The following is a 15,033-nucleotide window of genomic DNA, read 5'->3' as shown; positions in this document are numbered from 1 at the left end:
AATATCATTGATATACAACTAAGTTATTTTTTTGGGCACGAGGAGGGGTGGCTGTATGTTAGGGTGGAGCATTATGAAAAGCTTTTAAAATTCCTTTTTTGTAAGGAATAGCAACAAAAGAATAATTTTACACTTGCAGAAATTTACAAAAAAAAAAAAAATTGAAATCACCGACAATTTTCTTCCTAACACAAATTTTAATGAAATTGAAATTTTATGAAATTTCATAGTGGAAGTATGAAATTAAAAAAACTCTCATATTAAGAATATGCCTCCAAAATCAATGGAATACAATTCTTATTTTAAGGTATATTACGGAGATATATCTTGCTCCTTTAAAACTTAAATTTTTAATTAATGTTTTTTTCATCATTAAAAGACACAAACAAAAATTATTGTTGGTTTATTCAGCATCTGTACATCTAATTTCCGAAATTCCAAAAAGTAGTGCTTCTATACTCATATAAAAATCGATATTAAAGATTAACTTATTACAATCTCCTTTATGTTTACTTTCCTCAAATTCATCCATTTTCTCTAGAAAAATAAATCTTTTCTTTCATCAATCAAATGTGTTAACTTCTATTATGATAGTACCTGCCTACTCTTGGTCTACCTAGCAATTTATCTCTCTCTAATAATTTTCTCACCCATATAATATTTTTTTTTGTTGAGATCTGGGGGATATCATGTCATAACCTTTGTGCCCTCTTCCCAACATACACTGAATAACCGCAAATTATTTTTTTATACAAACCTCGCATTTAACCTCTTCGAAACCAAAAAAAAAAAAAAAACTTGAGTAAAAAAAGGAGATCGAAAGTAAAGTAAGAAAAGAAATAACAAAAAAAAATTTCGGTCACGATTTAAATTCTATCTCACAGATTATACTCTCGAGTGTTTATTTTTTGCTTTTCTTTTTTATTTCACTCTAGAGCTATCTTTAAACATTTTTTGCGCGCTTCTTGCCTACATTTTTTTATAATCTTTCGTTAAAGGTATAGCAAGATTGTATAAAAAGAGATGAAGGTGGGGCCCTTTTGGTGTTATTTGCTTTTGTTTCGATATTTTATCGATACACAAAACAAATAAAATAAAATTTAAAAAATAAAATAAAAGTATCTCAGTGATGAAGAATTTTTCATCATTTAAATGTACACGCATCATCGCATCAATCGAGAAATCAGATTGTCTCAATCTATTATAATTCTTGAAGATGATAATGATGATTTTTTTGAGTTTCAGGTGTGCCCTCGCCCTCATTCATCATCATCTTGTTTAAGAAAAATTACACACACATACGCACAAAACAGACAATTCACTCTGTATCATCTGCATTTAATATCGATCAGCTACGCGTTAAGCGGAGTTAATTCGCAAAAACCCATTAATGGCATGCCATCGATGGCACAGAGTTGAAGTTGGGGCACCCCACACGTAAGTGTTATAAGTAAATGCGCTTCACGTCCGCTTCATGGCACACTCACACAGAATTGAGAAGAAAAACAAAAAAAAGGAGATTACATTTCATACCAGGGATGTTATTGATATTTTTTTTTTTTTTTTGACGTGATAACGCTTTATAAATCGATAAACCATGGCGGCATCCACAAAAAAAGTGAAGCCATTTTCTCCCGTTCCGCCTGTAATTTTAAGAGGTGTGACATTAATTGCAATTATAAATTAAAAGCAAACTGTAAGAGGTTCCGTAATCTCAGTTTGATACTTCGACATGGTTGGTTTTAAAATTGTTTCCTTTTTTTACAGACGTGCGTCGTACAGACATGATTGAGAGATACTATTAAAGCTGAAATAATAAGCTTTCAGATGATATATTATTATTATAGGTTGTCATATAAATTAATGGACATTAGGGTGATGGAAGAAATAAAAGTGTCATTTTCTGGGTTTTTTTTATGAAAAGGGGGTTCAGTGTATTGTTAAACCAATTTTCTCTATCGTCAAGTCTTAGCTTAAATATGGTAGAACCGCTCATTATTTAGAATTTTTATTTATATAACATCGCTGCTTTCTAAACCAGCTAAACGCATATAGAGGACGGATTGAGCTACTGCCTTTGCAATTTTTTTTTTTTTTTTTTGCTCTGACTTTATACTAATGTCTCCTTAGGTTGAAAGCGTTAAAGTGAAAATCTTTTACAAGGAACATAGTATTTTGTGTGGAAAAGGATGGCACCAACTATTAGACTCAGCCAGTCAAAGCGCAAAACCAAATAAACATTTTCCTATAACCAGTTCGGTTCGAGAGTATAGGAAAAGTGGTGGAAGAATGGTAAATGGTGGTGATTGCACTTTAAGTGAGACCAGCCGTGGGAATTGGATCATTAGAATTGCCTGGTGATAATGTTAACGTCAAGATATCTCTTAACCCCCATGAGTTCAGATATACCAGAGCGCAGCAAAGAGTTGGAGTAAAGTAGCAATAGCAACAGATACTATACAATGTGGATTTTAAGTATAAGAAGAGGAGGTTATGTGTGATGGCAGCAGCAGCATCAGTGAACAGTGGCTAGGCTAACATGAACAAAATGGACAGGAGCTCCTTCGAGTGTCTTTGGCTCCGCATTAATAGTTAGATACAGATACACTTGGGGGCCAAGGAAATGATCGCCTTTTTTTTATTGTTCGACTTATCGTTGTTGTTGTTTAGTGTGTTGGCACTTAAGATATGTGATCGTGTTTTAGTGTGGTAAATTGTCATGGTCTTTTCATTTAAGAAATTATACCACAAAGTGAGAGTGCTGCTGCTGTTGCTTACTGCTACTGATGCACAACATCGTGCGTTCGCTACACTGAGGGAAAAAATAAATTGAAGTTGAAACATCGTTGTTTCAAAAATGAACTACTTTGATTTATGTGACTTTAAGATACGAAACCATCAAAAATTAACCTTTTTTCCACGTTGATTTTAAAATTTTCATCTTCAACGCAAAATCATTCCGAATAATAGTTAAATCAATGTGGTTTTCGTTGATTTTACGTAGTTTTATGGTGGCTTTTCCCTCAGTGTAGTTACATTTATTTTTGCGAGGTATTTTCTCCAATTTTGTTAATTTTTTTTTACTTTTGTAGCTTAACGCTTTTAATTTTTTTTTTCAATACATTACTGACAGTATGAATAATCAAGGTTGCATGCAGATTAGCTTACCAAATAGAATTTATACATTGTGACCCAGTTAAGTTAGAATTCAAATCATTCCGATAAGAAAGTACCTATGAGTTTCCAATCTTAATTTTTTGAGGAGTTGTAATTTTTTGTATTAGCCAGTCGTCTGAATTATCATATTAAGGGCGTATAAAATTATTTTTTTTTAACTTTTTGGAGCAATATCCCCTTACGAATCTCTGCTATTTTCAAAAAAAATGCAAAAATACAAGTATAACGTTCATATCAACATAACACAAAAGGAATTTGATATATTTAATATTTTAAAAGGATCTTGTCATAAAAATTTGGTGCAAATTATTTATAACATTTTAACATTTAACAGTATCAAGTTGATTAAAAAAAAAAAAAAAAAACGCATCTAACAATTTCAATAAAATTTGTAGGCGTTTGCTATTCTTTTTTTTTTGTGTTTAATTGAAAGGCCTTATTAGTAAGCTCTGTTTGCCTTTTTAATGGATTTACTAATTTTATTTAAGATTTATAAGCAGATATTTCTTATTATTTTGGAAGTTTTGAAAAAAAAAAAAATCGAACAAAAAAAAAATAAATATTCTTCCTCTTACTTTTTTTTTAGGGACTTTGAAAAACTTACATTTTAAATGTCTTTCTTTATTACGAGTGTAGGGGAGAAACAAATTTTATTATCATCATTTTAAAAAAAGGATAAACAAAAAGTTTAAAAGCAACACGATTTGATTCAAAATTTCCTATTTTGAAGTTTTCGTCTCAACTCTTTTGTTTAATTCGTTTTACTTTTGCTTATAACGTTTAAAATTTATATTCACATCAAAAATAAACTTTTTTAACTTAATATTAAATTAGTTTTTGAACAAACCTGTCTTGGGAAGAGAGGGGGATTGGGGGGATGAATATGAATATGAATATAAATATATTTTTATTTTTCTGAGTTATTTTATAATTTATGGACCGATACAAATTGAATTTTATGCATTATCAGTTCTTGAAGAATTATTCTTTAACCTTTAAATTCAAGCATAAACATCTGTTTTACTTTACAAAAAAAAAGAACAAAACTTAAACAACAAATTCAATTCATTCAATAATCAAATGACTAATCCAACTTTATATCCAACAAAAAAAAAATAAACCTAAATAATAACATACTCTACTAACTTTGTAACCATGACCTTCAAAAAATAACAAAACTAAACCAATTTTCCGCTTCTTTTTCTTCTTCTTCGAAAAAAAAACTCTATAAAAGGTTTCCTTTTGCTTCTCCGATTTATGATTGTTATTATTAATACTATTATTATTGTAACAACTATGAATTCGTTACGGATATTTAAAGAAAGCTTATACGGTGGCGGTCAAAACTTATGTTCAAAAAAATACCTTGTGTGTGCGTAGGTACAAAAAACTCACCTACAACCATGCTACCATAAATACTACCGCATCAAATTCAATCGTTTGGAACTTACCAAAGTCAAAATGAAAACGAAATTACTTTATTGTTTGGTGTATATTAAATAAAAAAAGCGAAATTATTTGCTCATCAGAGCTATAAAAAAAAATTAATACGTATGGTGAAGATCAATGTCAGATATTATTTTTAGCAATTTTTTTTTCTTAAGAAAAGTATAAAACAATTTATTATGAAATCCCCTATACGCTCTAATGAGTTCCTTTCGTCGGTGAAATAAACACAAGAAGTACACAATGTGGAGACTACTAGTTTTGATGGAAAACGTGTATGGGAAAAGAATAAATCGTAGCTTTCTTAGGAGTTTTTGTTTTTTTTTTTCATCTTCACGTGGAGGCAATGAGTCAAGGTCGTTTCAAAATAGGGTTACCATATATCAAAAGATAAAATATCAAATGAATTTGTGTAGCAAATTTTTTCTAAAATTAACTTCATTATTACAAAATGGGTTTTAGGGATAAGATTTTGAAATTTAGCAACTTAAATGGACTAAAAGGAGCAAGTTGTTGAGTAATAATATTCACTCAAATCCTTCAAAAATAAATAAATAAAAGTTAAAAAACAGCTGGTCACCATATTTTGTACAAAATGAACCAATTAAAAATTCAATAAAAATTTGGTCCAACAGATTAATAAGCAGACAGATTTTTTTTTTACTTATTTTTCGTTGTTGTTTGTTGTTTTCATTGTGTTCTTAGAAATCAAAATAAAAAAAAATTATTAATATGGAAGAAGATTAAGATTAATAATAATTTTTAGAGATCGAAATGCAAAATATTATAATCACATAATATCTAAACACGGAAGATTTATAGCTTTTGAACATCAAAAAAAAAATTAAAATATATTATTTTTGTATTATAAACTTAATAATAGGTAGACATAGGTAGGTATATATATATATTCTCCAACTTTTGATCTTTTGTGTGTTTAGTATGTTTTTTTTTTTTTGCACTAAATGACTTAAAATGAGGATTAAATTAATTCTGTTATTTTTATAGGTGAAAATAAGGTGCGGCGCATTGAATAAGGTCAGCAACTTTTTAAATGCAGTTGTGTAGCTATGCGATAATCATCATTGTTTGGAAGATTTAAAAAGATATTAAGTAGTTTTTTTTTGTAGATTTTAGTTGAGATTATTTAAATTATAAAATCTCTTATTTTTTTTTATAAATTTATTCAAATTTTCTTCTTATTTTTTTTTTTAGATTCTGAAGAAGGTGAATTGAAAAACCTTTAAAGGCAGCTCTGGAATACCTCCACTAATGATCTAGTATGTGCGATATGTTTCAATTGAATTCAGCATCAATGTATGTAAGAAAATTTATTATTATTTTTTTTTTAAAGAAATTTAGAATTATTTTGATGATAACAATAGTTAATTTTTCTTAAATTCTTATTTTGTGAAATTTTGGGTCTTTTATTTACATAAATATATGACTTAAAGCCTTAAAAATATTATACAAAATAAGACTAAAATCTTAATTTGGCTTCTTGTTGTTCATATTGCTATGAAAAAGAAAACTTTTTAACCCTTTCGAACCCAGCGTTACTCTCAAGTAACTTAATATTTAAAAATGCGTAAAAAATAGCTATTCCATTAAATAATTTTTTTGGTTTCGATAATTTAATTGAAAGATAATAATGTTTAGTTACCGGATTAGAACACAAAGTTAGTCAAGTATATTATTATTTTTTTTTACCAACAAAGGGACTGAAACTCACAATTTTTTTTTTTTTTTTTTTTTGTTTGCTAAAAGTTATATGGTCATAATTTTGAAAAAAAAGTCATAGACTGTGTTTGTAACTTAGTTTTATTAATTTGCAAAATAACTTTTCGTTATTCATACTTCTTAGTTTTAATGTTCTTGACACGATAATAATAAAAAACAGTTTGGGTTCGAAAGGGTTAAGTATTAAACAAAATTTTTTATATATCCCTCAGATGATTTTCAGAAAATGTTCTGTCAAAAAGCCAATTGATCTTGAGATGATTGCAATAATTCAATAAAATTGATTTATAGCTCTTTTCATGATAAAGGACCGAAAAGTTATAAACAAAATAAAATTTCTAATTAAAGGTAAAAATGATAAGGCAAAAAAATAATTTAAACAAAATTGCTCCTTATTCATCGAATGAGATACCAAAAGAAAGATTTCTGTAAGTTCTATTCATAATTCAAAACCAAAACATTGTTGGAGGTCTTGTTTCTGAAATATATCCAACCAAAAACTTGTTTTCCTTCTCTTTCTTACATTCAAAAGCCGATATCTTTTTACCAAAGTCTCAAAATTGGTTTTAAATTAATTAAATGAGCTCATAATAAACTGGCCTTTGCAATTACGAGTAGATAAAAAAATTACAAATCTATGTATCTCTTTTCTTATTTTCGAAAAAAGTTCAGTTAAGATAAAAGAAAGGTCTCTTTTAGCTCTATTGATAACTGAAAACTTTTGTAGGTGTAGTTCCTAAGATATTTCAAACCAAACATTTTGTTTTTCTCTCTTTTTCTTGCATTCTAAAGCCGATATCTTTTGACAAAGGTCTTGAAATTGGTTTTGAATTGATGATACGGATTCATAATAAATTATCAGGCCTATGCATTCAGTTAAAAAAATTTTAAATCAATATTATTGGATTTTCGAAAAAAATCCAGGTACCCCTTGCCAAAAAAAAATTATTTGGAAAAATTTTACCCAAATCCATCGAGTGAGACCTTTAAAGAAAGGTCTCTTTAAGCTCTATTTATAACTGCAAACCAAAATTTCGCAAACCAAAAATTGGAGGTGTTGTTCCTGAGTTATACCTATTTAAATTATATAAACAGGTTTCTTTACTACATAAGTATAAATTCTTGTAGGGATCTTGAAACCGTTTGGAGCCCCGGGAGTTATTTTGAAAAGGAGATCAATGAGTCGAAAGAAAAACAGGATAGAATTTATTTTGAGTGGGTTAAGAACTTGCAATACGCCTTAAAACAGTTTGATGAATATTCCTTGCAAACGAGGTTATATCCACTTTTTAATTTGCCTGAAAAAAATTATAAAATTGAACTTATCTCCTTTTCAAAATTGACTATTCAATTACGTAACAACAGCCTAAAACAACAGATTTCTATGTGACAGCACTCGTTCAAGTCCTTGCAGTAATTTTTTGTTAGAGCCATTTGAGTTTTCCATCGATTTCCATGACAAGCCACCTTCTAAAGAATGAGTAGTTTTTGTTATTCTAATTCTAAAAATATAACATTCATAATCAAAATATGTAGTATGAAAGTTATTCAACAAAATTTTCTATCAAAACGGTCCTTGAAAATATTATGTTTAATATTTAAGGCACTTTGTTTATTGCTGATTTATTTAACCACTTTTAAATCTCCACTCATCGAAAAGACGAAGATCAATCTACGGTATTAATACAAACTTAAAACAAAGTTCGTTACTCAGCTCTTTCGTTTTGTGCAACCTAAACCTTAGTATCAGTGAAATTTTGCACAATATCTCTCCTCAACCTCAATGCCCATAGCAGTTCAATTTTGCAATAATTATAGAGCTCTAAAAAAACAATTCTAGTTCACCGTTCACGTCTTGACGAACATATCCGCCGTGTTTCATTTGCAATCCCTTAACCTCTGCAACTTTGAAATTGAAATTTTACAAAGAAGAAGATCAATGCAGTATAAATACATGAAATAAAAAAAAAAACAAATAACTAACAAAACATTTACCCAACACAGTACTAACCCAGTAAACTTCAAGAACAACCTCTGTGTGGAAAAAAAAAAATAAAACGATTTTCAGTGTTTTTTTTTTCTATTTGAATATTCAAAGCAGGTGGAAATCAGCTCACGATGATCTGAAAGACGACTCGGGCCGTCTAATTGTCTGTCTATTTGTTTTTTTTTTGTTCGCTGTTTCTATTTTGTTGCCTTGTGCGAATACCTGTCTGTCGCTATTTGATTCTTTTGCCCTACACACTCGTACCTACAACTGTCAGAGTTTGTCTTTTCTGATCTGCTCTATTTAGCAGAAAAATTTGCTAACATGGCAATCCTCTAGTTGTCTAGTTAATGGCACACTGATGAATATGTATTTTAACGTGCGTCCTGTCTGCGCAGCGAGTGAGCCAACGTTGCGCTGTTAAAAACTCATTGACCATTCATGTAAACTTAGCGAGTATAGAGTTTTCTGTTGTGTGTGAAGATCGGCGTTAGGCCAGACTTAAACGTGATAAATATCACAATTGCAATAATAGTTCTTTTGTTGTTGTTGTAGTTTTTTTTTATTGTATTTTTCCATGCAATATTGTTGGCGGTGTGCGATTTTAAGTTTTTTCTGCTTTGTAGTTTGTTAATTGTTTAATTTCAATTTATTTTTTTTCTCTGATTTTCTTAAAAAAAAAAAAAAAAAATTGTCATTGTGAGACAAATGGCGTTACACGTTGCAATGACAAGAAAATGTGTACAAGGGAACGACTGTAGCTGGAAGGAGTTAGAAAAGAATAAAACATAAAAAAGTGATGGACAGAATTGCCAATTGCAATATTGTTTAAATGTGTGCTTAACAAGTCAAGCGCATCAAAAAGAGAGGCTCTATTTGAAAATGATGATGACGACAGACTGACGACAATCGGAGACAACGACGACGACGCATGGCTAAAGTTAACAATGATAGACAACTCAAACATGCATGCGAATTCTTAGACATGTTATATAGTTCTGGGTCAGTATTATTTTTATTTTTTTGTATCCAAATTTGGTAGAAATGATTTAAACGAAAGAGTTGAGGTGCGAACTTTTTTTTTTTGATTAATTTCCGTGTGGTAAAATGTATGGACCTTCAAAATTTATTTTTATGTGTGAAAATATGTTAATAAAATTTCCGTTTTTATAGAGTTATAATGAGGGGGGGGAATGGTGAATTGGTCAAAAATAGCAAAAAGTGATGTGTGAAATGACATGAATTTTAGTATAACAAATATACATTATTTGACACAGATATAAAAAGATTTGCTCAATGAACTCATATACAATGTCAACAAGTCTTAGTTAAAAGCCTTTCAACAAAATATTTGTTAAGACAGTTTACAATTTATGTAGGTACAGCTTAGGTCTATTTACTATAAAAATGTTTAAAAGGTACCATTCCTAAGCGTTGAAGGGCTTTTGATTTTTGAAATGCTTCTTAACAACTTCAAGGATCAATCTCTTTTTCATTATTGTTTTTATTTTTAAATAAAATAAAATTTATGAATAGATAGTAAAAAGCAACAATGTCAAAATCAATAAGGTCAACAAAAGTAAAAAGTAAACTAAAAAATACAATAAAGACAATTTAACACCTAACAATAATTCCTCGCAACACATTTATTGCACACACAAGAAAACGTTGGTAACAATTGAAATTAACTGCAATTTGTATCCCGAAAAATTAGCACATAAGGTGTGACTGTCTCTATTGAATTGTTATACAAAAAAAAAATATGATCGATGATCTTGTTAACGATCAGTTTTTGTGCTAAAATACAATTCCTTAAAAATGACAAGCAAAATAAATATGAAAGTGAATTAGAGGAGCGATATTATGAAAGGTCATTTGTCATGAATTTTTAAAATGCGTGTCGGAACATACAAATGTCGATATAATCCATTTATGACAGTTGGAAAAATATTAATCGTGTTTGGAAAATTTTGTTTTTCCAAAGAAAATAGCTATGCCCACGATTTTTTTTTTTACACATTTCCTCTTTCCTGATTGATCACTCCCTGGGGACATATGATTTGAACTTCCTCTTAAAAAAAAAAAATATTGTCTGTATAAATGCAACAATTAATCAATTGTACAAATTGTAACATTGAATTTTTATGGATCGACTTTTTTTCAAAAATATGACTCACAGAAATAATACAATTTGTATTTTCTTTAGCCCATTCAAATACAAAAAAAAATTAATTCCTATCATGAATTTTATATTTGTCGATCAAAAAAATAAAAGACACACAAAAAAAAAATACCAAGGTGGGAAAATTGTAACGATGCGTGAATATTTTTAGTATTTTTGCATTACTTTTGATTTCAAGCCAAGTAAAAAAAAATTATAAATAAGAAAATGATGATGGCATGAATAAAAAAAAAATACAAAAAGAAAAAAAAAACTGTGTAAATGTACCAAGGTTGTTGTGTTAAGTATAAATTCTACATACTACATTTTTTTTTTGTTGTTGTTTAACTTCTATTTGATTTGTTTTATGTTGTTAATTTTGATACCGTGACTTAAATAATTAAGTGAAGACAATATGTGCTTGCAATATTGTGCTTTTTCATAGCATTTTGTCATTGTTTTACGAATGAATGAGTGCACACATCACATCGAATTGTTATTTTATTAATTTTTTTTTGTGTTTTTGTTTTAACTAATTTAATGGTTGAATAATAAATTCGATTTAATTATTTAATTAAGTTCGTGAATTGGCAAGGAATTTTTACTAATTTTTTTTTTATTAAACGATTTAAGATTTCTCTATAAAAAACTTAAAATATGCTAAATTAAAAAAACTAAGGACTTCGAGAATAAGTAATTACGACATTTTATGCTTCAAATTTTTGTAGTTTATTAAGAATTAGTAAACATAAAAGAGAAACATAATTTTTGCCTTTTTTTTTGATATTTCCTTGCAAGAAAAATATAGTTAATTTAGAATTTTTAATTTTAATATAAATTAACTTTAGACTACAGGTCATAAAAAAACTTTTTAAATTGAATTTTATTCATAAAGTCCACAAAACATAAACAAAATAAATTGATTTTAATAATTTTTGTTTTCTGTTCTCTTTCTTCTTAAAATTAACAATATTATTATTAATATATTTAAAATTAAAAAACTAAAAATTTTATTCAAAAAGTTTCTTACTAGGAATATAAAAACATACTCTCTTAAATTTAATTATGCCAAAATTTATATATTCTTGTAATAAAATAACAGTTAAACTAATTAGGTATCATTGTTATTGATGCATGTTTATGTTACAAATCAATAATTTATACACTATATTTCCTATAAATGTCACTTTTTAAATTGCTTATTGGTGAGCATTTTCTTTGGATTTTCCCACATATAATTTGAATTAATTTTAATTTATTTTTTTTTTAATCCCATCACAATCAGATTTGTTAGTAATTGATATAATTACTTATTCAAAAAGTGATTTTCATTATGATGATGATGTTTTCTTAGATAATTTTTAAATCTCTATTCAACTAGAATCTAATTAAAAAAAAAAATGTAGAATTATTTTTTTGTTATTATTTTTCTATTTCAGTAAATGATGCCACAAATTAATATAATTTTTTTATTTGTATTTATTTTTAAAAACATATTTGACGCCACACACACATTCTGGCCGTGTTTTGTTTACATAAAATAATCTTGAAGTGCGCCACTTTAGAAACATTTTTATATTTACTTCTATTTTAATGAATTCATTTCATTCAAAGACAAATAATTGTGAAGTAGTTTTATGTTTTTTTTTCTTCGAGAAATCGTTTCAACCTTTGATCACATTTTTGTGCCAATTGAGACCGAAGGAAAATATATTCATACCTTAACAATTTAATAAGCTTCGTTTAGTCTGAAAAGCTTGAAAAAATATACACAATATTTTACCTATATAAAATATGATGCGACTTAAGCTATTCGTGCTACCTTATACCACTTTCATGTTTAAGTTTATTGTTTGTATAGCTAATTGAGCGAATCCCTTATTTTTAGTATACTTAAATACAAAGAAAAAAAAAAAAATATAGACAAATAATTTATAAAGAGTTGTCTATTTACTTTTTTGCATTGTTGATGGTATATGTGGGAGCAAAAAATAACATACAAAAAGCTAGAAAACTAAGCGTGAAAAATAAACTATTGACTTTGAAGCAGAAAACTATTTATCGAAGTGCAACCGTTTTCAAGGTAGATGTAATAAAATGATGTTGGGATGTTTTTTTTTTTTTTGTTAAGCGTCCGGAAAAATTCATTTGTATGTTATTTGATTGATTTACAATTATTTAACGGAAACATGTTTTGCATTAAGACTTTTCTTTTCATATACTTAATAGTTTGTTGTTATTGTTAAATTTTCGATTCAGGTTAAATTGTTTTAGTTTTACTTTTATTTAAAACAAACAAAATTTTCTTCAAAAAATCAATGTCTTTTTTCAAGCTGTTGATTCATAACTTCAACAAAAATATTGATGCCTTTTTATTTAAAGACAATAATTTAAACCAAAATCAACAAATCTTCCCAAATAAAGAATTATATCTTCAAAAAATAAATTAATAGAAAACTAAACAAAAGAGCTGACATCCGAACTTTTTACTTGCTCTATAGGGCAAGTATTGGTTTCGTGTCAAAAAAATAATTCGAGGTTTTAATCAAAACTAACATTACGATAATGGAGAAGTCCAAAAAAGTGGTTTTGGTCATGACGTCCGTCGGTCTGTGCGTCGGTGCGTCTGTGCGTCTGTGCGTCTGTGCGTCGTCAAAAAAAGGTGTACATGAAGCTGCAGCCTAAACAGGTGAACGAATATTCTTGAAATTTGGTACAGATGATTATTTCGTAATTTCCAAGGTTTGTTTTTTTTTGTTTTTTAATATCTCGCCTAGAACGTATACCTCCCATACAAACTTTTCGAGGTATTGCAATTTTCTCGAAAACGGCTCTAACGATTTTGATTAAATTTGACACAAGTCATGCTGTACTTATATCTAATATAACTGCGTTTTTAGTTTTTCTCAAAAAATACGGATAGTGGAAATATGACAATTTCTTTTTTTTTAATCGCTAATGTCGGCTCTTCCCGTGTATAGTTAATGAGTTATTGCAATTTTCTCGAAAACGACTCTAACGATTTCGATTAAATTTGGTGTTCGTTATAGTCTTAATGAGTCTAACAAAACAGCGTTTTTGGTTTTTCACAAAAATTTCCTAGAACGGTATGGCGTTGCCGTTTTCTGCCAAATTGATGTATTTTTTAGTTAATGTCGTATATTTCATCAAAGGCTAAGCCAATTTAATTCAAAATTTGCAGACAGATATTTCTTGTCACTTAGAAATGTAAAATGTAAAAAAAAAAAATAAAAAAAGTTTTTGAAAAAAAAAATTTAATGGAATTTTTTTATTTTTATTTTTTTTTTTCAAAATTTAACGAAAATCTTTAATTTCCAATAGTTATCTAAGATATAGATACTTTGAACTACAAGAGCAAGTACGTGCGGCCCCAGTCGTGCATTTTATTTTTTTCTAAATCTGTTTTTTTTTTTTAGAATTAGAAAATAAAATCCATTCAAGAACAAAAATTATAAGGTATCAATTTCACTTGAACAAAATATATTTCTATCGTGCCACAAATAAATTTACTATAAAGCTCCCATAGCCAATCAATTAGAATTTAATTTCACGTAATTTTCATAATAAATTGCATTGGCCATCAAATCAAAGCAAACAATCATATATTAAAAGAGATTAAGTTTAAAAATAGTGAATGTACTATACACAAGTTAGTATAAGAATTCCCATTGCATTTATATAAACAAAACAAATAACAAAAATAAAAGAAACAATAACTCCCATTGCTATAGATAGAAAAACTCACTGTGTGTTGAAGAGTAGAAAAAAAAATCTCATTAGTTCTAGATCTTCACAAAATAAATTACCCCACAATGCGAAAATAATAAATCCACGTGACTATATCTGTATGGAGGTATCTCTCTGATTTTCATAAGATACATTTTATTTTTATTTTTTTCTTTATTGTTTTTTTAAAGCGCATCACTTGAAGGAAAATATATAAAAAAAAAAAACGAAGACAGAAAAAAAACAATAACAAGCACGAGAGTTGTTGTATCTAAACTCTGTATACATTCATCTCTTGTAGCTTCCAAGTCAAGTGGCTTTTAGTGTGTTGGACATTATTGTATTATTGTCTATCTCTGTCTTACAGAGTGTATAGCAGCTACAACTTTAAGTCATTTACAATTGCATTACTATTATATTTTTGCAACCGAACGTAATCAAAATATAATTCACGATTTGCTCTAATGATCTTGTCTTTATCTTGAATTAAATTATTATACCCTTGTGTGCTCTTTTTTTTGTTTTTTTTTTGTTTTTTTTTGTATTTGTCATTGTTTAAAGATATTATGAGTTTTTTTTATTTGTGTGTTGCTTTTAGTATTGTTTAAATGCATATATACACATTCAATGCAAAATAAAAAAAAACAACATTAAAAGTCTTATTTTTTAATTCAATCGGATTTCCTCTTTTCTCGCATCATCCATGTCGGATGTCGTTCGTTTGGTTTGGTTGGTAAGAAAATTATACACATGAATATAACATTTGAAGGTAAAA

At 28.0% G+C, this 15,033-nt stretch overlaps 1 protein-coding gene across 2 annotated transcripts in view; it reads left to right on the top strand.

Annotated features, from left to right (window-relative positions):
* Positions 1-15,033, top strand: part of LOC129918521 (knirps-related protein) — a 62,326-nt gene that overhangs the window by 21,997 nt on the left and 25,296 nt on the right. Inside the window, exon 2 of one of the 2 annotated variants that reach the window (XM_055999114.1) lies at positions 5,839-5,944. In XM_055999114.1, coding sequence (XP_055855089.1) covers positions 5,906-5,944 — 39 coding nt within the window. In that variant the 5' untranslated portion in view covers positions 5,839-5,905. Of the gene's footprint in view, positions 1-5,836; positions 5,945-15,033 lie in introns of those variants that run through there. The other variant, XM_055999115.1, reaches the window with a different exon arrangement.

Source organism: Episyrphus balteatus, chromosome 4 (genome assembly GCF_945859705.1).
Source record: "Episyrphus balteatus chromosome 4, idEpiBalt1.1, whole genome shotgun sequence".
NCBI classification, from domain to species: domain Eukaryota; kingdom Metazoa; phylum Arthropoda; class Insecta; order Diptera; family Syrphidae; genus Episyrphus; species Episyrphus balteatus.
Note: the sequence above shows the minus strand (reverse complement) of the source record. Positions and strands in the feature narration are given on the sequence as shown.